This window comes from Dermochelys coriacea, chromosome 4 (assembly GCF_009764565.3).
Source record: "Dermochelys coriacea isolate rDerCor1 chromosome 4, rDerCor1.pri.v4, whole genome shotgun sequence".
NCBI classification, from domain to species: domain Eukaryota; kingdom Metazoa; phylum Chordata; order Testudines; family Dermochelyidae; genus Dermochelys; species Dermochelys coriacea.
This window is the reverse complement of record NC_050071.1, coordinates 71889487-71915665: the sequence shown is the minus strand read 5'-3', so window position 1 is coordinate 71915665 and position 26179 is coordinate 71889487. Positions and strand designations below refer to the sequence as shown.

General features: G+C 39.0%; 1 protein-coding gene across 12 annotated transcripts in view; it reads right to left on the bottom strand.

Annotated features, from left to right (window-relative positions):
- Positions 1-26179, bottom strand: part of CLCN3 (chloride voltage-gated channel 3) — a 128730-nt gene continuing 102551 nt past the window's right edge. For 6 of the 12 annotated variants that reach the window (XM_038398573.2, XM_038398572.2, XM_043513371.1 and 3 more), the window contains 7 exons: positions 25401-25481; positions 22755-23300; positions 16738-16924; positions 12581-12979; positions 8471-8687; positions 4886-4961; positions 1-3171 (listed from right to left, as the gene is read on the bottom strand). In XM_038398573.2, coding sequence (XP_038254501.1) covers positions 3013-3171; positions 4886-4961; positions 8471-8687; positions 12581-12979; positions 16738-16924; positions 22755-23300; positions 25401-25481 — 1665 coding nt within the window. In that variant the 3' untranslated portion in view covers positions 1-3012. The remainder of the gene's footprint in view (positions 3172-4885; positions 4962-8470; positions 8688-12580; positions 12980-16737; positions 16925-22754; positions 23301-25400; positions 25482-26179) is intronic. The other 6 variants (XM_038398577.2, XM_038398576.2, XM_043513374.1 and 3 more) reach the window with 1 other exon arrangement.

Below are 26179 nucleotides of genomic sequence, written 5' to 3'. Positions count from 1 at the left end.
TCATACATAAATTTTTAATATGTTTATGATTGAATCATCACAGTAATCAGTTTTTACTGTAATGATCTGCAACTCTACCACACTATTATAAATAAAAACATTAAGATCAATATTAAATACAGCTCTAAGCAACATCACAGATTAACAAACTATGCATTCTTCATGAACCAGTAACTGAACAGTTTAAAAACAAAAAGATGCTGACACCCTCACCCCATCTACCACATCTGCTCAAATTAGTAACTATAAGGCGGCGCTGGAAATTTTACATTAGAAAACAAACCATTTTGTTGAACAGCACAGAAACACTTAGTCTGTATCAGAATTTCTAACGGAGGATGACGAGGTAAGAATGTCAAGTATCAATGAAGAAAGCGCAGCAGGTAAGAAGAGTGAACAGAGGTGCAGAAGATCAGCACAATATAAATGTTGTACTTGGATCTACACTTAAAACAAAAAGATACAGTGGGGCATGAACTGTATTGTTTCATTTCATGCAGTGTGAAATCGGAACTAGGACTGAATTTATACAGTACACATACGGGTGCGTCTTATCATAAAGGTAGCAGCAGGGGTGGGAGTGGGGTTTCAAAGCGATTAGAAAACTTGGGGATTTGGTTTGGGTTTTTTTTTTTTTTTTTTTTTTAATAAAAGCATGTTATGTTTATATCCTTCAGCTACAAGAAAGACCAACAAGTTTTAGCTGGATGATGAAAGGCGGGCATCTTAGGCAATCTTCTGAACTGCCTCCTCCCACAGGGAAGCCAAATGCTGCGCTGAGATCAGCTGATATCAGGACTAGCCTGAGAAAACTAGGACACGGCCTCAGGCTCACGTAAATGGTTCGACAGCGGCAATACTGCATAATTTGCCCCATTACATATTTGCTTCAATTAGAAAATTAAAAGTTAGTTAGTTGCAAAACTGCAGTTTTAATAGTAGCCTGGTTCCAAACCAACTTTTTCAAAGGGGCTGACCATAATGAGCACAATAAGCACTGCAGAAAAGTATTCTGTTTTCTACTGGGACCAGAGGTCAGAGACAGCAGAATTTAAACATTTAGTAGCTTTATATTCAGTCCTGATTCAGAGAAGCATGTAAACACATGCATTACTTTTAAGCATGTTATTAATCCTATAGGCTTCAGTGCTAAAATTAAGCACTTTAGTGCTTTTCTGAATCAGTGCCCTCAAGGCAAGAAGTGCTAAAAGTAGCTAAGATTGATAGAATTTTTTTAGAATTATTTCATAGTTTTAGGGGAATATTAACATTAGGAGGTCATTGTCTCTAATTTCAAGTTATAAGTGTAATGAACATACCAAGACATGAATTTAATCTACCCACCAGATTTTAACCACCCCATCCCTACTTTATAGTTTTCCTTTTTGGGAGAATACTTTCTTGGGACGTTGCCTTTTCTTTGTTGTGTGGTATTTTTTTTTAAACCTGATAGATGAACATGTTCAGCTAATAATTAAGATTGGTTTTCTGAAAAGAAAAAAGAAAAAAAAATTATGTTCTGAATCTGTCAGCCTGCGAAAGTGTACATTGCTGCTGGAGTTTAAAACCCACTCAACATTTCAAGCAAGTTTTTGTTTTCTTTTCTAAAAGGCTACATTTCAAGATTCTTAAACAAAAGTCAGTCACAATAGGTCTAACAATTAATTATTTCTAAAACCCTGCAGTGTTTAAAACGAGTATTTGTAGTTTTATTTTGTTTTGTAATAATAAACAAATGGACACCTCAAGGTTATGGCAGTGAAAGTGAGGCTTGAAAATGCTATTATGCGCATGTTGGATCATAAAGAAATCATTACTTTTTTTACACCCTTCATCAAGTAAACTTCTTCCCAACCCTCCATTATGTGTAGAGGATTTTGAATTACTCTATAAAAATCAATGGAAAGGTAGAATTAGTTATGTAAGATACTAATTGATTTGTATTTAATATATTTTAATCCATAAAAATATAAATAAAGAATGGTAAAATTTCAAGAAAAAAATATACATTTAGTGCAAGTTATGAATTACATTTCTTTCTTCAGTGTCAGCAGTGGAACATCTTTTTGTGGAAAAAGAAAACTAGAGATGATTAATTCTAATTTAATGTAAAAAATATGTCCAGTGTTTCTGCATGCAATTACCATCAGATGGTACCGAATTGTTCCTGTTCTTATTTATCAGCGTAGCAGTACTTTTTCCTTATACTGCACAACATTGGTATATGTCAGTGTTTTCAATAATACAAAAATTGCATAAGACCAGGTCACATTATTGATATATTCTGCAGCAAAACTTCTTCCTAGAAACTCAAGTTTAATCTATTTTTAATTTTTCTGAAATCACAGCACTTAAGGCTGCAAAATTCACACATGCTTCATACAAGGTATTACCTGTTCAATCTGCTTTTTCTGAAGCAGATCCATACTGCCCCAAGCATTTCACGATGTACAAACTACACGTTTAATGGCACACAAAAACTCCCTTCTTGTGATCAAACCTTGGTAAGTCACACAGTACATCTCAATATGAGAAACTACTGCTTCAGAAGGGCACACCAATTTTAAAGAGGCTTTGTTACGGCTCAGGAGAGAGAGAGAGAAATAAAAGCTCTTCTGGAATGTAGAAAGGTGATGTGTAATAACTATGTATTTCATGAGTTAACACAACAGTTTTCAATGGTAAAAAGGGCAAGACCTTGCAGTCTTCAAAAGATGGCTCAATTCAAGTGATCCCTCTGGAAACAGGGACGAACAATGCATCTCTTCAATGCTAGGCTAGGGATTGGAGAATTATGTCTTCTGACCCAGCTTTTGTACTGCACTATCATGGCAGATCTGTCATCATGGAACGCATCCAGTGCAGGATAGCAGAGGTTCACTCTCCCCATGTTACAGTGAGGAACATCTCTCTTCCTCCTCTCCAAACTCTCGCAGACCAACTCTTGAATGCCAGCAGCACTGTTATGCAAAAATCGAGCTCTCATTCCCAACCACAAAAGAATCCCTCAGGCTAAAGCATTGTACTGGTCAACAAATGAACCTCCTCTTCAGTTTCCTCTCTCTCCTCAGCTATGGGTTTCAGTTGAACATTATTGACGCGGGGTCTTGGTTTGCCGTCTGGGCCATATGACGGAGGATATCTTTTTTTGTTATAATGCCAAGGAGGCGCCTGAAAAGGATAAACAGAAAATGCCTATTACTCTACAAGAGAAAAGAACTCAATCTGTAGCCAAGTCCTTTTTGTTGACAGGAATAGAGCAAATAGCCTGATTTTCTTGTTTAAATGAAACATTTATGAATAAAAATATCAAGTAACCATCATTTTGTTAAAAGAGAGCAGCATGGAAGCACCAAATAGGATGGTCACTAAGCTGTAATCCATTTTTCATGATATGCAAGTAATGCAAGCAGAGTCCAAGCCCATTTATATTTAATTTTTGTTTGTTTCTACAAAATGAAATTTTGATTAACATATGCCAACAAAAAAGTAACAAAGAACAAAGAACGAAAGAGGTATGAATAGGAAGTGATATTGATCCCATTTCAAAAGGAAAATATGCTCCAAACTAGCCACCAAAAATCACAAATTGCTTGATGGCCAAAAACCTTGACACCAAATCAAACTTTTTTCAAAAATTAAATTTAGAGGATCTTTCCAGGCTAACATATTGGCTTAGTCTGGTATCTTCATATGAGCACAAACAGTTGAGAGCTGAATTTAAGCAAAATAATCAATAGATGTTCTGTTTTCAAGTTCAGAAAACTTGAAAAGTAAACTGATAAAGAAACTATTAATTTTAAAAGACTGTATAAATTTTAAAATTTAAATGTTGTGCTCTTATGAAAAGTTCTAACTAGCGATTAAAAATATAACTGTGTGTTATTTCAAAAAGAGTGAAGCTTCCCTAAAGGATAATATCACAGGAGAAGCAGAAAGCAGAAAGAATGAGCTGCTAATCTTGTTAATCTGTTAGTACTTTTTGTTTTGTTGTTTTAAAGGAGGCATGAAATACTTGTGAAATATTAAAATAAAATGTGAAAACAATTAACATGTTTTGCACATAAGCAGCTACATTTGGAGGGCAGGTTTAGTACAGATGCAACAACTGCAGAGCAACTAACGTCCAAATTAAGATAATTTCTAAATTATAACTAACGTTAGATCACAACATCTTAGTGTAATACTATATTTAGGTTAGGAAGCCACTAGTAAAAATATTAACAAGCCATTCAGCGGCTTAGGACATAACTAGACATCTTATGAAGGGACACTGATTGCTATAGATAACAGCAGCAAGACATACAGTGCATAACAAAAATAAATGACTGCTCTTTAGAAGCATGCAGACACATGGGGCATAGCAGAGAAAGGTCTAATGCTGCACTAAGTACAAATTATGTTCTGGTTTGGTTGTCAGAAAACTAAACAGATTTTTTTTGGCTTGATCAACTATTTAAAGCTGCCAAGATCGGACCAAGGAATATTTTAGTTTTAACACAAAAGCATCTTAATATGCATTAACAAAAAGAAAAAGGAAAAAGTTTCCAAGCTCAGCCTTTTCCTATCTGACATAATATAATCACTTGCCATCCCTTCAAGAACATCAAATAAAGTTTCTGATATTTGATCTCTATAACTTTCTTTTAATGTTGTGATTAAACAGCAAATTTTTAGGTGGTGTAGCAGTATGTCTGTATTAACAGCTTAGTTTTTACAAATGTTTTACATTAAAATCTCCTTAATACAAATTATTGTATTTGTTGCACAAGAAGATTTTTGTTGTTCAGCTGATGTCATTGTAAGAGAACACTGAACAGTTCACAAGTTTCATGCTTCCTGACTTCTAACATGTCTAATTAGGAGATCTGATATATCTAATCACCAAGGGTTCGACGTGCTGCTTTAGTTGCTCGAGATGCTCTAATATGTTCTTCTTTGTGATGATCCCCAAGACAATCCTGAAACAGATCATGTTATGCTAATAACTGTGTGAATCAAATGAAAAAAAAACTTCCAATCATAATGAGAAAGATTTAGAGTCGAGTAAAATGAAAAAACATGGACTGTAAGAATGCTAATAATGAAGCAGTTAAATGAAAAGTGATTTGAGAGTCAGTACCCTTTCACAGAAATTGTTAGCTCATTTTCTACATGGCACAAAAATGCATCTTTAAACTTAGAGTAATATATTCAAAATATTGAAAATGGATGGATGTAAGTTTACCATTATCACATTCACCTGCCTGAATATCTATATATCTAAAAATTATAAAAAAAATATTGGAACTGAAATTTAATTTAACTTCCTTCTTTCAGCAGTTACTTCTAAGCTTGTATAAACACTGGGAGCTAAAATTTTAGCCCGCCACAATAGATGACCAAGACTAAAATCAAACTATGGATTTTAGAAAGTCAAAGAAAGAGTGCCTTTAAGTTACCCAATATAGCAAAATCATTCTGAGCTGCAGCCCAGGCCATAGTGTGCCTAATTCTCCACTCACATCAATTTTTAACCAGGAGTGGCTCCACTTAATCAATACATTAGTGTAAATCAGTAAAGTGAAACCTACTCTCTATGTACTTCCCAATAGGCCTTAATTTACTATCACAACTATCAATTAATTCAAAACTTCCTAGTCCAAACTGTAACATGTTATTGTTGAACAAACTAGTTTTAATAAAATGGGAGGTTGCCTTTTGAGACCTTATTTGATTTATAGATTCTGTAACCAGTTTTGCCATAATTTAGAGTAAATTAGCCCTTTCTTTCTACCTGGCAGTTTGCTACTCCCATTACCCAAGGCATCACAAGCCAGGTTTAAAATTTGACCAGTAGTGAATACTGGAGCTCACAAAGTAACAAGTTTACAAGCTGAAGCAGGAGAACAAAAATGGTTATCGTTACAACGCAGCTGATTAATGAAGCATTCCACATTTTCCATTAATTTATGCTGAAAGCAACTGTTTAAAATTCATAATAGAGTTTGACTTTAATTTTGCGAGGTTAACCTTTCTTCATAATTAACAACTATACCAAAACAATTATTAGGTTCCTGTATTTGAGCTCTAAGCTGCAGTAGAAGCAACTTATAGTACTAAACAGTGCAACATAAAGATTCCTCACAGAAATTTTAGTATTGCAGATTTCTTTCCCCAAATTGGGTTCCAGGAATGTAATTAGACACATACACTGACTTAAAATTGATAGGGCATGAGTCCCTTGCCCTGAAGTAGAAAGGTTTTTAGGAAGCTATTTAAGTTTCAGAAAGTTCCCACTATTCTTTCAGTACATGCATGTGTTAAAGAACAAATTTGAAGCAAATGCATTTTAATCATGCTTCCAAGATGGTATCATCTGAATAATGCAATTTAAAAATAAATGTGTTATACTTTAATTCATAGCAGCAGTCTATCTGCCAACAACAAAACAAACAAACAAACCCTCCATCCAAATATTTTAGTTCTCTAGTTTATCCTCCCATAGTCATTCATGCTAAATATGAAATTAGTAAGGAATACTCTCCACTTCTTAGGTATCTTGTAAATGTATACTGAAGGGAAAGCATGACAACTGTGTCAGAGGTTGCTACATTTCATTATATTTCATATATTTCACACAGAAGGTATGTGAAAGCCAAGTGTTCAGTAAATGAGCAGTCCCTCAGAAAGAGGAGCAAGTTTAGTTTAGAAAGTAGGCAATTATAACAAGCCTTTAAACAATGCAAAAGGCAGAGTTTATTATTTATTTATTTAGCTGGCAGATCACGATAGGATGACAAGCCCTCGTAGTCCCACTCATATATACACTCTCATTCTTAAAATTATATTTTTGAAGTATGTTTTGAAAATCAGAAAACAAAAGCGGTTCTGGCTTGAACTTTTAGAACTAAGCAATAGCTACCTGGCTCCTAATATGCCAGAACCAAAGCTCTGAGGATATTTTAAACCACAGGCTTTTAATCTCCACTGCTGAAACATTTTCTCTTAGGAGTTTGAGACCCTTTTTTTCCATGCATTTGCAGACGACATATTGACAGCTGAAGCATTGAGCACAACGTGAACACAAAACTGAAAATCTGAGCCTCCTATTGTGCCTCACAGAAGACTGAATTTGTTCTAGACAAATTCTGCCTCTTGCACTGCAACTGAATTAACTGCGTGTGCAGAACTGAGGGCACTGACTGAGAGACTATTTAAAAAATGTGTCTACTAATGCCTGGTATGACAACGCTGTAATTAAAAATCCATGGCTGGCCCATGCCAGATGACTGGGGCTTGGGTTAAGTGGCTATCTAATTGCAATGTAGTCACTGGGGCTCTGGATGGAGTGCAGGACCCTGCAAGATGGGAGGGTCCCAGAGCTTGTGTTGCAGCCCGAGCCTGAATGTCTACACTGCAATTAAACAGCCCCTTATCCTGAGTCAGCTGGCCTGTCTAATTGCAGTGTAGACATACGCTTGGGGCGTGGGGAGGAGAAAAACCTGTAATGAAGGCGACAGAGCTCAGACCCTCAGTGGCTTATGGGTGTTGCCTTTATTTGCAGTGCCAGAGGGATGAGTTCTAATCCCATGGAAGCCCTGGTCCTGGGAAATATTCCAAGGCCTGTATTATGCAGGTGGTCAGACTAGATTATCCTAATGCTTCCTTTTTTGCCTTAAAATCTGAAAAAATATCCTATAACCATTTTGTATTTTCTTTAAACAAAGCACACTGGATTTCGATTTATAGTGTTTATGGAACAGAATACAGATATTTTTACCTGGATGGAAATGGAGAATTACTTTTTACTTATTGATTCACAGTAGAAAGAGGAAGATGCTGTAGCTCATTACAAGCTTTCAGTGTACTAAGTTAGGTATTCCCATCCCCTGCCTCACGAGGAAACAAGTGGGAATAAAAGAAAACATCCTATCATCATGCATTTTATACCTGTTACTTCAAAACAGAAAAATAAGGCTGTATAAAGGTAAAATAAAACAGTTCAATTGTTAAAAAAAAAAAAAAAAAAAGAAAGAAAAAAACTGATTTTGCTCACCACAGCCCAATTTTGACTGGCTGCATGTGGACAATATCAGAACAAGGGTACGGAGAATGGAAGAGGAGGGAAGAGAGATGGAATGAGCTTTCCCCTTGTATTACATGCAATTTTAGTTTTTAATGGTTATTTGTCACACTATTTCATTCTGATAAATATTTTGTTTCAAAGTTGTTCCTGTTGGAACAGTTGTAGTGAGGTGCAGCCTTTTCACTGGCATTTCCAGTCTCTCACCAGCAACTGAAATTGACCAGAGAAGTTCAACTTCTGGCTCAGCTACCGGCTGTCCACTGTTGAGGTCAGACTGCAACGAGGTCATTAAATGTGATAGTCCGGAATCACATAGGAATTAAATTTAAGTTGTCAGCATGTTACACTAGTCACCAGTATTACATCTGACCAAATGAACAGTAAGTCTGCTGCTGTACTCACCCATTGTGCGTTACAAGGCATTGCCTCAGACCCAGCTTGCGGAAAATATCCACCACTATCTCCATTGGTGTGTGATCTGTCACGGTGAAAGGGCTCATATCAAGAATGCTTCTAAGTTTCAAAGGCCGAGGACTTTCTGCTGGAAGTGATGGAGTATGCTGGGCAAAACAGACTCTGGAACTGCCAACGATACCTTCCTGCTTCTTTCTAGCACTTTCTATAATAAAAAGAGAAAAAAAAATCAGGGAGAAAGAAATCATTCTTGGATTTAAAGGATCTAGTGCAACTTGCAAGTTCAATCAATGGCATCAGACTCCCACTAGATTTCATCCTGTTTATTATTCTGAAGTTTTGTTTTCACAATCAGCTCTTTTCTCTACAATACATGCACTTCACAGAGACCAGCAGAAGAGACATCAGACTATACAACTTTCGGTCATACGCTGCCTTTAATAATATAATGAATATCTCAAATATGCATGCTTGCATGCAGTGGAACAAATCTTTACCACCATTTGGGCAATATACATGCCATTTAATAACGTCTTAGGCAGTAGACAGCCACTATCTGTGTAGTGCACAGAAACAGATGGGTTTCGTAAGAGTGGGAGCACTGTCTCAACAGGGTGCACTCACATTGATTGTCCTATTGTTACCATACCCCTCCGCTGCTGAAGCCAAAGCACATTCCTATGAGGGTGCCAAGGAGATTGAATGGGGGTGCTCATATGATGCATGAGGAAAGTTCATTTCAGTATTTCAAGGAACCAACTATTCATATGGAAAGTCACAAAACACCATCAACTGAGCTTCAAATCTGGAGTAGGGAGGGCACATCAAAAGTTTAGAATATCTTCCTTGCCTGTCACTCCCTGAGATAGCTTTTGGAAGCCTAAGGGGACTTAATATACAGTACGTGCCATTAAAAAAAGTACACAAATATGACTATGTTATTTCCTATTGCTTGTTTACTACACTGATATATTTGTGCCATACCATGGGAATATTTTTTTTGTTTTTTTGTTTTTTTTTGAAATAGTGGCTGCTGTATACATTGTATGGGATTTTCCTCAGTACAATAAATAACTTTCATTTAAAATAAAAGGGAGGAGGAGAAGATCTAATGTGGAAGAAGAACATCTGACCACTGCACTGAAGAAATTGCACTCGAGGTAACACTGCCAAGGTTTGTCATGTAATGTTGGGTATAACAGGTGTAACCCCTTTGGAGCTTTAGAGAGTATGTCCCCTTTAAATATTTTTCCAGAGGGCGGAAGTGCTGATTGTTCCAGAAGGAGGAAGTGCTATTGGTGAGAGGCAGGGGGGCAGAGCAACAGGGTGTGTGTGTCTGGCGCTTCAGACAGAAAGGCTGCAGCAAGCAGGCCCTCACAGAGGGAAGCAGCCAAGAACCTTCCGAAGCCTGATAGGGATAGAGCAGCTGATCGGAGCTGAACCCAGTATCACTGCTGCCCAGAGCTGCATGGGGCTGTGAATACTGGGTCTTGTGACTTTGAACTGGGAATGGAGGAAGGCTGTTAGCTAGTTAAGCAGGGAGGTTGTCGCTCTGTTTGGGTTTTCAGAGAATGGCAGAAGAGGGCACTGGAGGGATTTGTTGGGGGAAGTTTACTGGTGACAAAGATGACCAAGAGCACCCAAGACTCACCATGGGACTGGAACTTTGCCAAGGACTCCTGAACTCGGTGTCTACCCTTTCAGACTGTGGTACCACTGGGCCTGTGGGGCCTTGAGTTGAATGCAACCTGTTTTACGGCTCCCTTACATTTCCCCCTTTTTCTCCTTTGATCCCTCTGTAAATAAATATTTCCCTTTTCTATAGTCATTGTACTCTTCCGGTGTGTGTGTGGTCACTCTGGGGGGTATGGAACTGGTGCCCCTAGGGTGGAAGGGACTTTCCCTGCATTCCTGCATGTGCCTTCTCCTGGCCAGAGCTGCCTGCAGAGCAGACTCCATCTTGGCCACGAGGACGCTAAAGTTACACACGTTAAAACTGATCAAATGTTCTCTATTTGTTTCTATGAATCTCTGTAATTTGCTTATTTGTGCCAGATCTTCCTTCCCTTTTCAGTCTTCCCTCTTTTTTTGGACATAAGCTTCCCTACTCCCATCATTTCCAAGAGAGGTTCTTTTGATATACAAATTTAAGGATGATTAATTTCCACTGTGTAATTTAGGTGGTAAAATGAATCTTGCCTGAAAAAAAGATTCTTATAAAGATAAATCTCTTTCTAAAACCCATAATCTAGTATTAGGTACTCCAAACGTAAATGAAAGACAACATAGTTTGAAATTAAAACTATTTTGACTTTCATTTACATTTTGAGGTACCTAGTCCTAGAGTACCGGCATCTTGATAAGAATCATATACATTATATATAGAATTTGTATTCTGCCCCTGCACAGGTGAATTTCACTTAAAGAGAACAAGTTGAAAAAATTGTTTAAAATAACTTATTTTCCTCTAGTCTTTCAGTTATAGGGAATATTAGGTGTTTGACTATAAAAAAATAATAAATAATAAAATCAAATAATAATAATAATAATAGGTACATTTTCCAGCATAAGTGTTATGTCTCTTTAAATGAATAATTTTGCTATGTTCCAATTTATGACATATACATTCCATAATACAACACATCAAATCACCGTATTTAAGAGGGTTCAAGCAGACCGTGGTGCTCTGACATGAAATGGACTAGAAAAATCAATTACAGTATTAGACATTCACTGACAGTACACCTTGTTATTGTAAGAAAACCACCTGTTTGACATGGCTGTAATGCCAAAACTGGTCTAACCTTTCTAAACTTTTGACTCAAAATTCATAAAACAGCCCAAGGGTTTATAGCAATGTATAATATTTTATATTAAAGTTTGAAGTGAGATTCAGGTGGCCACAGAGGGATGACTCAGGTAATATTTCCCTGAGAACTCTGCAGTATGAAAATGATAATAATGAGGCTGTGATGAAGCAGAGAAACTGCCAGCCGACACAGCAGGGGTTCAAGAAAGCCTTTGGACCCACTTAGCCCCGCCCCACTATACCTGCGGCCAATGCCAGGCCTGAGGGGATAAAAGAAAGAAACCTGGCTCAGTTGGGGGCTGACTGATGAAGTGGCAGGAGCTACCTATCTCCCTACCTGAAGGGATGGAGTATTGGTTTCCCGGCCAAGGGAGACTGCAGAGGAATCCCCAGTACGGGAAGTAACTGACTGAGTGAACTCCAGAGATAATTATGGGGCTCGCCCTCACTAGCTTGCGGCTGCTCCACCAAAGGAGCCTGGGACCACAGCAAGGTACCATCCGGACCCCAGAGGGAATCCTGGGAGATGCAAGCCGCCCAGTAGACAGACTAAAGGGGCCACACCCCAAACTGAACAGACTGGTAGGAAGTAGCCCAAGGGAGGGGATTCTGACTCCCTGCCAGGAGAGACACCAACCCCCTTGTTCAAGGGCTGAAATACACAGGGCCCTCCCTGGGCTGGCGGGGGGAGAAGGTCCCCTGCCCCCCACCCCAGCCTTAAAGGCTGAGGCCATTCAGCCAGCAGAGGGCTGAGAGCCAGGCGATCTCACCACTAGGTCCCCCAGCCACCCAAGCCCCTGTTACAGGGGTACTGAAGACACAAGTTATAACAGTTTCATCTCAGATGAGGCAGTGTTGGCACAAAGCCACAAAAACTATTGGATTGGCAATGAATGACATCTTTCTTCCATCCATGGTACTATACTGCATAAATTGGGTCCATTGTTTCATAATTTTTTCTGAAGTATCCAGCACTGGCCACTGCTGAAGATAGAGTATTGAACTAGATGGTTTATTGGTCTGTTCCAGTGTGGCAACTCCCATGGTTTTTATGGAAGTGTGCCATGTTTCAGAACCTATTATTGCAAGATACCACTGTAAAAAGAAGTTCTAAGCATCCTGATCAAGGTGATGGGAGAGGAATAAACAGCCTATGCTACATATCTGGACTATAAAACACATGAAACATTCAGGTACAAAATTAAGAGACATACATACTAAATTCTGTTATAAAGTATTAATGTATTTGAGTGAGAACGTATGATCTTATAGAATTGTAAAATAATTACCTATTGCAATAGTTAAGTCTCTCCTTAAAGCAAATCCCACTAGTCTTTGAGACTCTTTTGACATTATAACAGGGAAACCATTATAGCTGGTTTCATTGATCAGGTTTTCTATATCTTCCACCGTCATGTTATCTTGTGTCAGCACTGCCAAGGGTGGATCACTTCTTCGAGGTCTCATAACGTCAGCAGCCAGTGTTGTGTGAGTGAATTCTTCTTTAGCATCCAAGAAAGGATAGCCATTCAGCCGGATGTGCGCTTCATAGATGCCTTCCCTACCAAAGGCGTCACCCACCCACTTACTGGTCATTACTGCAGCCATGAGAGGTACAATGTACTCCAGCCCACCTGTGAGCTCAAATACAATGACCACTAGTGAGACCGTCATCCTTGTCACACCACCTGCAAAGAAAAAATGAGCCTATCAACATGTTAGTACGAGAGAATATCCCAGCTAAGGAATTTCCTGATCTCCTGCCAAGTACCAACCTGTCAATAAAGACATCAACAAATGATTAGTCTGTGACTAGCACTAGGCATAGCAATCAATGCATGCTAAATCTCTAGAAGTAACTCAGGACATTTGAGAGATCCCTGAAAAACTGAATATAGATTGTCCTAAGAGAGAAAACACATGCCTGATTTTGTCATATAAATTAACTAATAACCCAATACCTTAAAATAATCCTTATAGTGATGGATTTATTTTTGCCAAGACACTTTACTGAGTTTTTTAAAGAAAATAATTAAAGAGAAGGTTAAGGAAGCCCACGAAGTTCAACATTTGGCAAAAACACTAAAACTGTTTGTAAAGGCAATCTCTAGGAGGCAATATAAGAGCTACACGTTTAAAGGGATTACTAACCGAATTTTTTTTTTCCCCAAGTGAAAACTCTAAAGAGAGCCCTGAACTGACTAAAATTACCTCCTCTCTGAACAACTGGAGAAGATGCAGTAAATACCAATTTTTCCTCTCTTGTAAATCATGAGGATCCTGCTAGATAACAGCATCAACAGTGTATACGTTTATGAAAACATCTGAAATATTCCCTTCCACCTAAAAATTAACTGATAAGATTTTTGCTTCTGCAACTCTGTGATAGCTAATATATCTTCATTTGATAGAACATATTCAGAAAGAACTGGAATTATATCAGATTCTTTCTACAGATAAAAATAAAGAGGTTCAAATTAAATTTTGGATTTTTTAAAATAAGATTATGATGAGGTTGTTGTCAGCCTGTCAGTTTTGTCCTACCCTGCTCATCCGATTATTTACTGGTTTTTTTTTGTTTGTTTTTTTTAAAGAAACTGTACAAATGGCTTTTCAAAAGTTTAATTAAAGCCAATTTGTTCAAAGTATGTACTTATTTTGGGTGCCCAATTTGAGGTACCATCAAAGGGCCTTATTTTCAGAAGGTGGTTGATCAGCATTTTCTGGAAATGAGCTCCTTAATAGCATCTCAAGTTGGACCCTTCAAATCACTAGACCCCCTTGAAACTCTTTGCCTACATTATTATGTATTCTCAAGAAAACATTTTAGCAACAAATACGGAAACAGCAGCAGGTACAAATCAAATATTTCTAAATAATTTCAACACCTCTTAAATTTACAAACCTTTAACTATGGGGAAAATTACATATATGTTTCAAAGAACCTTTCCATTCTGACTAAGGGCTCAGTAACATCTCAATGCCCCCCCAAAAAAGTGAACTGCAGTAATTAAAGTCTTATATTTCATAGCATATAATTTATATATTGAAAGCGATTTAAACTTTGCATTTCCAAATCAGACTGCAAAGAGTTACAAAGGGATCTCACAAAACTGGGTAACAAAATTCCAAATGAAATTCCATGTCGATAAATGCCAAGTAATGCCTGTGGGAAAGCATAATCCCAACTATACATACAAAACGATGAAGTCAAAGCTGTTGCCACTCAAGAAAGGGATCTTGGAGTCATTGTGGATAGTTCTCTGAAAACATCCACTCAGTGTGCAGCGGCAGTCAAAAAAAGTGAACAGAATGTTAGGGATTGATAATAAGATCGAAAATATTATAGTGCCACTATATAAATCCACGGTATGCCCACACCTTGAATACTGCTTGCAATTATGGTCACTCCATTTCAAAAAAGATACATTAGAACTGAAAAAGGTAAAGACAATGGCGACAAAAACAGGGGTATGAAACAGCTTCCATATGAATAGAGATTAATAGGACTGGGACTGTTCAGTTCAGAAAAGAGACGACTAAGGGAAGATATGACAGATCTGTAAAATCGTGAATGGTGCAGAGAACGTGAATATGGAGTGTTATTTACCCCTTCAAACACTACAAGAATCAGGGGTCACCCAATGAAATTAATAGGCAGCTGCAAATGCTGTTTCACACAATGCACAATCAACAGGGACATGATTCAGATTCAGGTAAGGGCTTTAATCTCGGAGACTTGCCTTGCTGAAGTGATAGCCACAAGGAAAGCAACCTTCCACAGCAGATGCAAAAGAGAACAGGAGGCTAGAGGCTCAAAGGGAGGTCTAGTGAGCCTTGAGAGGACTAAGTTGAGGTACCATTGGGGCACTGGGTCCTGGACCGGTGGAAAAAGTCTTTCAAGGCCCTTAAAAAACCTGATAGTCATTTCATGTGAGAATACCGACCTGCCCTGGACACAGGGATGGAAGGCCGAAATGGCTGCCAGGTGCACCTTGATTGAGGAGAAGGCAAGGCCTTGATGTTTTAAGTGAAGCAAGTAGTCCAGAATGGACTGCAGAGAAGACCGGGTCAAGGAGATACTCCTTGTCCCTGTAGAACCTCCAGATGCCGGGTACCTCTGTCACTATCGGGGTAGTTGGTGGGTCCCTAAGATTGCTGGATAGCCTAGCCGATGATGCAGATGCCTAGCTGATCTCTGGAGACGTGCTGCCCCGTGTGGGCCTAAGCTCCTCTCCGGACTTTCCCTTTCGAGGCCCTTAAGAAACCTGATGGTTTGGGATGTCAGGGAACATCCTCTCCTGGTGTGCTTTCTCTACTTTTTAGCAGATACCGGGGACAGGTACCGGCATCAGGGGCCAGTGCTGGCAGCGCACTTTGCACTAATGCCACGGTGCTGGGTGCGGAGTCTGAACTCAGTGGCTCTGAGGGCAGCGTGAGAGCCAACTCCATGAGGAGCGCTCTTAGTCTTTTTAGTTCGTAGCTTGAAGCTTTTGTAGATGTGACACTTATTGCTAACACAAGTTTCCCTAAAGCACTTCAACAGCTTTGATGAGGGTCGCTGACCAGTATAGGTGATCACAAGGCTTGAAGCCCAGGGACCGGGGCATGCCCCACCCCTGGGCTAAATTCCTGAGGGGACTATCTAACTTTTCTATGGTACTATTAAGCTAACTATTAAGAGAACAATGAAATCTAAGAATTACTTACACAATGAGCGATAGGAAAAAAACCCCAAAACACTGGGTAGAGAATGCTTGCCAAAGCAAGGTGGTGTTCTAGCACCATCACTGGCGGTAAGAAGGAACTGAGGGAGGGGGGAAGCCGGCAGCGCCCCTTATACCAGCCTATATGTGGGCCACTCCAGAGAGTGCCAGAGCTGGTTCCCTACGGATACCAAAAAGGGAAAAACTTCCAGCACTGGTGCATGTGGCGAGCACACAAACCTAAACATGGAATAGACATGAGCAAGCACTCAAAGAAGAACTAGAGAAGTTCATGGAGGATAGGTCTACCCATGGCTATTAACCAAGATGGTCAGGGATGCAACCCATGCTCTGGGTGTCCTTAAGTTTCTGACTGCCAGATGCTGGGGCAGGACATAGGATGGATCAATTGATGATTGCCTTATTCTGTTCATTTGCTTTGAAGCATTTGGCATTGGCCACCGTTGGAAGACACAGTGCTAGGCTAGATGAACGATTGGTCTGACCCAATATGGCTGTTCTTGTGGTTTTTTTTTTTTTTTTAGTATTCAGCTCATAATGATTTCCTTTAAATATATGCATATTTTCCTATTAATATAAAACAGTTCTCTGTAAGAGGCTCCTCTAATATTGTACTTGGGCTTTAATAAGTACAACTTTTTTCCTTCACCCCTAAACTTATCTAGTTCAATAACAGAAAAGAAATCAGGCTCTTATTTGTTGTGTTACAATTTAGTTACCTAAGCATGCAGCAGCACCAACCATGGCATATAGCCCTGGCGTGATGCAGTCAGCTCCAACTTCACACCACTCCTTGAAGATAAACCAGTCATGGTGATAATAAGCCAACTGCTCCACTGCAATTCCCACAATCCTTCCTGCTATTGCTCCAATTGCCATACTAGGTATGAACAAACCTGATGGAACCTACAACAGAAACAAAAGAACTGCTAGCATGGTAAAGAATTAAAATACATGGGACCTGTTAAAGTCTTATTATTGGAGAGCTACTTCACACAAGGCAAGCACATGGAAAAAGAACTTATATATGTTCAGAAAAGTAAAGCTGACCAGAAGTTTGAAAATGAAACAGACAAACACTCCAATTGCCACCTACGAGGTAGTTGATACATGAACTCCCATTGTAAACTAGTAGAATTTAACACAAAAAGATATTGACCCCTCAATTATATGAGTATTTGGGTATGTTTATCTTTCCTTTACATTTTATGTATTTTTAATTTAACGCTCAATCTGTCATTAAAGATAGAACCATGAACTTGGTTCTCCAGGCAAACATCACAGTCCATCCCTACATGAGCCCAAATCACAGTTGTGTAATCAATATTGAGAGATCTCCATTACTTTCATACATTGTATTAGCTCAGGTTCCAAAGAGCCAATATCCACAACTCAAAGAGGCTTCATGCATGAAACATCCAGCTCCCCAATTCCCTTCCCGATTCAGCGGCTGCTTAACATGCATCTTATTTTAAATAGGAGGGTTTTTTGTTTGTTTTTGTTTTTTTAAATACAGGGATCAAACACCCCTTAAAATCCTTGGCAAATTCTTACTATATACAAAAAAATCAAAGAAGGCCATCCTTATTAGTAACAGGTCAGGTAAACCATATACATGGCTGGACCACCATGTCCACACTGACAGTTACAGTCACAACCTATTGTGATTTTTGTTACTTTCTTCATTTAAGCTCCAATTTTCCTATTCGTTACCAGGACCCAGAGATGCAGCTTTGTCTGGCACTGTGTGATTCATGAAAGAAGCATAGAAAAACCTTACTTATGCCAGCAGCATTAAGAACTGTCATGATTCAGCAGCGTAATTGCTGCTGTTCATCTTTTCTCCTCTCGGAGGAGCAAATGTTCTCTCTGAAAAAACATACTTGTGTCTAAATGTCTCATTAAACTCTGGAAATGCACTGCCACTGCTCCTTAAGGCAGTCAGCAATGCTGGAAATGTTACACATACTGGCTGAACTACAAATCTTACTATACATATATCCCTCCCTTCTTGGCTAAAATATAATATATTCATTTAATTGAACCCTCCTAATGCGTGGAGTCTATCTGACTCCGAAGCACACAAAAGTGTAAATTAAAAATTTTCGTACCAAACCTGTGCCTCTTTGTACATTAAGTAGTCTCAAAAATAGTTGAGTTGATTTGATACTCAAGACAGTTAAGTCTCAGGCAGACTGCGAAGAGCTACAAAAAGATCTCTCAAAACTGGGTGACTGGGCAAGAAAATGGCAGATTAAATTCAATGTTGATAAATGAAAAGTAATACACATAGGAAAACATATTCCCAACTATACATATAAAATGATGGGGTCTAAAATTAGCTGTTGCCACTCAAGAAAGATCTTGGAGTCATTGTGGATAGTTCTTTGAAAACATCCACTCAATGTGCAACGGCAGTCAAAAAAGCAAACAGAATACTGGAAATCATTAAGAAAGGGATAGATAACAAGACAGAAAATATCATATTGCTTCTATATAAATCCATGGTACACCCACATCTTGAATACTGCGTGTACATGTGGTCACCCCATCTCAGAAAAGATGTACTGGAACTGGAAAAGGTTCAGAAAACGGCAACAAAAATGATTCGGAGTAGGGAATGGCTGCCATATGAGGAGAAATTAATAAAATGGGACTTTTCAGCTTGGAAAAGAGAGACAACTAAGGGGGGATATGATAGAAGTCTATAAAATCATGACTGGTGTGGAGAAAGTAAATAAGAAGTGTTATTTACTGCTTCTCATAGCACAAGAACTAGGGGTCACCAAATGAAAATAGGCAGCAGATTTAAAACAAACAAAGGGAAGTATTTTTTCACACAACGCACAATCAACCTGTGGAACTCCTTGCCAGAGGACGTTGTGAAGGCCAAAACTATAACAAGGTTCAAAAAAGAACTAGACAAATTCATGGAGGGTAGGTCAATCAATGGCTATTAGCCAGGATGGACAGGGATGGTGTTCCTAGCCTCTGTTTGCCAGAAGCTGGAAATGGGTGACAAGGAATGGATCACTTGATGTTCTGTTCATTCACTCTGGGGCACCTGGCATTGGCCATTGTCAGAAGACAGAATACTGATGTAGATGGACCTTTGGTCTGACCCAGTATGGCTATTCTTATGTTCAAACTAGGATGAGGTCAATCTTTCCGCAGTGGTTTTATCATCCCACTGGTTGTGGTTTTTGTGTAGCAGAAGAGTCACTAAAAAGGTAATGGGGGTCACAGTTAGACCCCTCAATGTTACTCAATGGAGAAAATGAAAGGTACTTCTCTTCCAAGGTGGGGTCTCTTGGGCGCCAAACACATACAAAAAATTAAATAAAAAAACATGATGGGCAAACCACCACTGCTTCTTTCTTTAAGGATTCTCATATTATGACGCAAACAACCTGATATTGCCTGGCTAAAGGAGAGAAGATATTTCATATGGTTTTAATGAGGCCACAACTTTATTATTAGATGTGTGGGACTACCCAACAGATGGAGTTACCTGTGATGTACACTTCTATGTTCATTCAATATGTACCTGGGGGCTAGGATCTTACCATCACCCCTCTCTAACAAGGGTTAAGGTGGACTATAAGGAAGGGGAGTTGGCTCGCTGCTATGCCAGTCTAGGAGCCCCAAGCCTCCCCAACTCCCATTCCACTCCTTTAACAACCTGCTTTTTAAGTCCTTTACCAAGCCATTTATCTGGTCACTGTATCCCTTCCCTTTGGAGTACCTGCACTAGACATCCGCCCCACACTTACATCATGAGTTGTGACATCATAGCTTAACTTCCTTCCCTATTCACCATAGCAAAGCCCCCTCTGAGAAAGCGGTGGCGGGGGAGAGAACCACTCTACCTTGGCCAATCTGGTAGGCAGGGAAAAATTCATTCTCAGTCCCCACAGAAAGGAAAGACTAGTGTGATGCCGCCAATAGGTCCTGACTAAACCTGGCATTTTGCCACCTCAAGGGGAGGGAGGGTGGGTGCTATTTCACCTAGTCTGAGGAAAAGAGGCTTCTCCTGCTAGGCTTGACCCATTTCAACTCTCCATCCCTTCTGGTCCCTGGGGATGAGTCAGCATTGCCATGCTGACCTACGCCCCCTTTTGCAGCAGCCTCTGAGCCTCTCTTCCCACATTGCCCATAAAGCACTACTTCCCTTCCCCAGAAAGCTGGAGAATGCCCTCTCTGCCCGGCTTAAGGTGTGGTGCAGCCACTGGCTTTGTCTGTATACATGCTGTGGTGTTAATATACTGGAAAAAGTCACTCAGACGGTATTGGAGTCAGTCAGATCCCAAATTAATTGTGCAGGTATTCCTGCATGAAATTGTTTTTATTCTGAGGCAGCAGTTGTGATATAATTATAATTATATGACTCTTTCAGCATCATTTCTATCATCATAGTTTCAATAGTTTTTGTTTTTCCACTAAAATGCACTGAAAGAGTCTTGAGAGACGGAGACCCCAGATAACATTGGTCTCATGTATCACAATTGTCCAGGAAATTTGAGTTTCTTTGAAGATGACAATGACAAATTGATTTTCTGGGACGCCTACACTTGCTAGTTGCTAGGAAGAGTTTCTAGGGAAGCCACGATTGTCAGATACAGTTTTTGGCAAGACCAGACTTGGCAGATGCTGTTGCTGCGGCAAAGACTCAGCGTTGCATTGCACGAGCACATTGCATGTCTGAATGCAGGTATCTGGAGCTTGTTGAAGCCCCCATGCCATAAAAAATCTTTGAGTAAGAGATGGATGTTTCTCAGTGATCTAGGTACAGAAATGGTGAAACCACTGGTGGAGGAAAGAAACACTGCAGTCTTGCCTCAGGCCTGTAGGGAAGCAGCATCTAGTGTGCCGGATATTGATCCAGAGCCTAAGAAAGTAGAACTAAGTAATATCTTTCCTCAGAATGAGAAAACAAATAAAAAATGTGCGAAGTCTAAACACTTTGTACATTCAGAACATACATCACCTATTTCCTCCATTTGTTCAAAGCAATAGGCCATTTACCACCACTTTGCTGCATTTGTGCCTTTTATATTGTTATTGTTGCTCTGTTGCTATCTATTTTCATTGTATAAACCTAGGGTCAGTTAGACCCCAGACACAAGCACTATGTAGTATGCTTCTGAATCTAGGAAAATTTTAACTTGTTCATAGTTTTAGAGTTCACTGGTGACAAAGTCAGTTTAAAATGCATCCAATGTGTTTTTTCCCCCAATTCTGACATACTCCAAAAACAGATAGGTGATTTTCGGTCCAATACAAGGTTTAAAAGAAATAAGTAACATGACTCGTATGTAGCAACACATATCACTTGATTTTTTACCCTGGCATCCTGAGAGCTCTGTGTATCATATGATTGCACAGCCACTAACTTCGCTGTGAAATCTAATTCCTGCTACAGAACTGTGCCTCAGAAATTTATTTATTTTAAAATTACATTTTCAACATTTACAGTTGCAAATATAAAAAACTTTTGAAAACGTAAACCAAAGGCAAATCAATTCATCAAGCTCTGTCTGTGTCTGCAAATGGCCAGAAACCAAAGCTTTTAGAGAGGTGTTTATTGTTCCATTCATCTCAAAGTATTGTCAACTTTGAAACCTACCGCAATGATTTACTGCTGTTATCTATTCACTTCTTATCATTTTTGCAGCAGCATCCAGTTAAAGTGCTTGTCCCACAATGCAAACTGTCTCCTATCACCCTCCTGAGTCCCCAGCCTAGCTGTTAAAACCTCTAGCTTCCCCCTGGACACAATTCTTTCCAAGACACAGCTATGGATTGTTATTAAAAACTGGCAGCATATTGAAAAAATTGAGAATCAAATATAATAAAGAAAATTCTTTGAAGCTGCCTCAGAATTTCCAGTCTGCTGCACCAATGTGCTGCAGAAATCCTGGGGTCTTGCCACTGAAGATGGGAAACTGATTTAGAAAAAAAGCTGAAAAAGATGTTATTTGGTGACTGTAGATGGAACATTTTACACACACAGCATACTTCCTATTTGTATTTCAGTATAGAAAATGCCAGAAAAGCTAACAGCTTGAAAAATCACTGACTGCTCCCTACTGATTTAATTTTTCAGCTTCTAGTTGTTACATGTATTTGGTAAATTAATCTAAGATTTCTGATTCTTTTAGAAGGACTAGGCAGAGAACGGGGGAAGCAGGTGCAGGTAGGGTAACCAGAAGTCCCGATTTTATAGGGACAGTCCTGATATTTAAGGCTTTTTCTTATATAGAAGCCAATTACGTCCCACCCCGTCCTGATTTTTCACACTTGCTGTATGGTCACCCTAGGTGCAGGAGTGCATAAAGGCAGACCTTTAGCATCACATAGTGTAGTTGATGGACATGATTAGTTTCATTTTCCTGAAATAGGCAGAGCTCAGTACTTTGGGAACCACCTTAGTTTGTATGGGCCTGATTCGGCGTACACCAAAGATCAATCTCTGGTTTTTGCACTGCATAAAACTCGATGTACATTTCAACATACCCCTCAGTTGTATGAGCAAAATGGTAGTTTAAAGGTAAAATCAAAGCAGTGTTTTAAGAGGTTTGTTTCAGTAATCCTCAATAAGGAGAAATACATAAAAACATTACTTTTGAAATAGTATATTTATAAATAAAAGAAATTGTTTTTTGGGGGAAGACGGAGAGGCAGAAGAGCAGTAATTAAACTACCACAGCTAGAAATCCATTACATTAAAACTTACCTTGATACCAAAAGTGAAGACTGTCATAATTATTTTAAATACAAGTGCTAAACATAGCTGCCATATAGCTGAATAAACTCCAGTGCCTGCTGGACGATCAGGAATATCATCTACTATCTTACTGGCATTCATGTCATTTCTGTAGTCACAAAGAGAAGAAGATTCTAACGGCCCACAGTCTGTGAAGAGCTCTTTAATAAGCTCACTGGTGTTGAGCCTTGTGTATGGATTAGGAAAGGCAATGACAGCTGTTATTGCTGCAACAATGATGACCTCCAGGACAGGATATTTCCCAAATTTTGTTGATTTGCGTCGGCGACACCAGGCGATGTTTGCACGGATGAAAAATGCTCCCCACAGCCCGCCAAACACCCCCAGAAGAATGAATGGAAACAGTTCAAAAAGGTACCAAGGGGTATGGTATTCCACATAAAAAAGGACAAGACGGCTGTTACCAAAAGGATTGATGGACCTCAAAACGAATGCAGCCACTAAAGCAGCAAAAAAGGACCTCCATAAAGTTTTCAATGGGAAATAATAACTGACCTGCAATGGGGACAAGTTAGAATTACTGGCAATTCATTTTAAAAACATTTCAAACTATTCTAAAATGAACTGAAAATACTAGCATATTCCATTGTTGCTCAGGGTGTTTATGCTAAATATGTGCACACTGTGTTATCAATCAATTGTAATAATGGCATTTATGTTCATCACTCTACATTAAAGTGCTTTAAAACATTTCATACTCCTATTGTGTCACCCACACCAAACATTGCGAAAGCAACACAGAAACCACCAGCATTTTAAGACTGAGCTGGGCAAAATTCCCAGTAACTGTTACATTAAAATAGTTTTAAAGTTGCTGTGTTTTAAAGTATTTTAACAATCAGAACAATGGTCTCTATGCACTCAGCTTTGGTCTTGGGAATGCACAATCCTAGACTATGCGTCCACTCGTCTCTAAAATTTACTGCTATTGCTAACACTGGTGCCTCACTAGAGGTAGCAAGAGTGGAAACGCTAATGTAAAGAGGTCTTCAGGTAGCTACTCACATTTTGAGCACTATGGCTAAGATTTTCAAAAATGGATTCCTAACTTTGACTTGTAAATCCATATTTAGGCATTTAAATAAGCAGCCTGATTTTCAAAAACATTCATTACCCAAAACCTGCCAAGTTGACTTTTTATTTTTCTTTTTTAAGACTAAAGAAGTTCTTCGAATCTTTTAGCAACAAGACAGAAAGATCTCTTGGCTTCTTCTGTCCTTCAGGTCAAAGGTTCTCAGAGTTTTCAGTAAAATACTACCGCAGCATTCAGACTCTGGCTATGTCTTCACTTGAAATGCAACAGCGGCACAGCTGCAGTGAACTGAGCTACTGTAGCACTTTAGTGTAGACACTCACTACAGTGACGGGGAGGGGGCTTGCCTGTCGGCATAGTTAATCCACCTCCCTGAGCTATTCTTTCATCATCCTAGCGCTGTCTACACCAGGGGTTATGTTGTCTTAACTATGTCACTCATGGGAATGGATTTTTCACGTGCCTGAGTGACGTAGCTGGGTTGAGCTAATTTTTGAGTGAAGACCTGGCCACAGGTTCTTTAAATTAGATGTAAGGAGATAATCAGAAAGATAATGATCTAAATAATGCTCCTGCATCTCCCAAATACACATTTCTAGATTGGTATTCATCGTTTGTATTCTTGAGAGAGAGGATTTCATTGGCTTGGCGGTCAGTTTTATAGCATACTTGATTTGTGATTATGATGTACTCCACTGTATGGAGGCTTAAAATCAAATTGAACATTTAAAGTTTGTTTTAACTTAATTGGCAAATGAGTTTTTAAACGGTCTGTTGGCCCAAGGTAAGCAAAATAAATAGTAGGAACTAACCCTTTGTTCCCCCCCTCCTTTTTCTTTTAAATTAGGCATGATATGTCAGGAAACAAGAACATTAGAAAGAAGTTAACAGGAAAGGCATAATTGATGCTAATCTGCCCTATCTACAACAGACTAAATCAAAAAGGCTCTCACATCAGCAGATTTTTTAAATGTAAACTGTGGGGGGGGAAGTAGGCAAGAAAGCAATTGCACAAAAATGTAGTCAATTTCAAGTCCATATAGGTACTTATTTTCTTTTTGTTTCTTCCTTGGGGGGCGGGGGGAAGAAGGAACCTGACTTATGAATTGTCAACAACATTTAGTTTAACTCCATCAATTTGTGAGCTATAAAGCTGCAATAAAGGAATCTGCCTTTCTCCAGAAAAAATAAAACAGTAACGAAGAAATGTTGGCCTACAACAGTCACCTGAAACAAAATGTTTTGAGGGGTTTGCCCATGCCAGAACTCATAATACTGAATTGACTTAATCGAGGCAATACATTTGATAAAGAAAAATTTCTAGAATGACCAATGCAGAGTAGTAACCACACCATAGTGTAAAAAATTATTTATCAAACTGTGGGCCAAGTAGTTCTCCTTAAGGTATTGAGAAAGTAGCTTAATGAAAAGCTCACTGCAGAATCAGGGCCCACAAGAGGAGCTTCTGTTACAAAAGACTTCACAGAAGAAAAAAAGTTTGAGACGACAGGTGTTACACATTCATTTTTAAATATTTCCTTCCGTGCTGTCTCTTTACATACCTCCTCCAAACTAAAAAGAACACCACCAATTGGGGCACCAAAGGCTACTGATACTCCTGCTGCTGAAGCAGCTGATAACACCTAGAAAAGAAGAATGATGTGGTTTTATTTTTGTGTTTGTGATGCATTTTAAAAACAAAAATAGAAATTTATTCTTATGATATACCTACGGTCTAACTATGGTCAACAGATTTATATGACACTAAAGACCTAATAAGTCTAAAATATGGACTGATTACCTTCTTTCCCATCTTCCTCTCAAGGACCCAAATGCTTACTCTGGCCACTTATTCCCACATTGCCATTTCAGCTTCTCCTGCCCATATGCTACTTCTCTCTTCTTCACAGTTGTACTTCCTCCCAACTTCTCATTTGACCACAGCTATCTGTATCGCCTAACTGCCTATCCGCACTGCCTGTGGGATTGGAACCGGAGATGAAAGAAACCACAGAGAGTTGCAATCATATAAGTAACTGTAAAAGGTAGGTAGGTTCTGAATGCAATAAATGAACAGCTAGGAAATCTAGCCAGTGGTATAGCCACGATTATGAAAGTACAACTATTTTAACTAATAGCCAATCATTCTGTCAAGAGCTAACCAAAATTAACAAACACCCATGATGGAGGAAGTTGACTGCTCAGGTTTCATTGGATTCCAGCAGCAAAGTTCAGGAATGGAGCAATGAGAAAGCCTTAGCATTAAAATAAATTCAGAATAAAATGTGGGAGGGAGAGAGACAAATAGTAACAGAATTTGCTGGTAGTAAATCTAGATGAG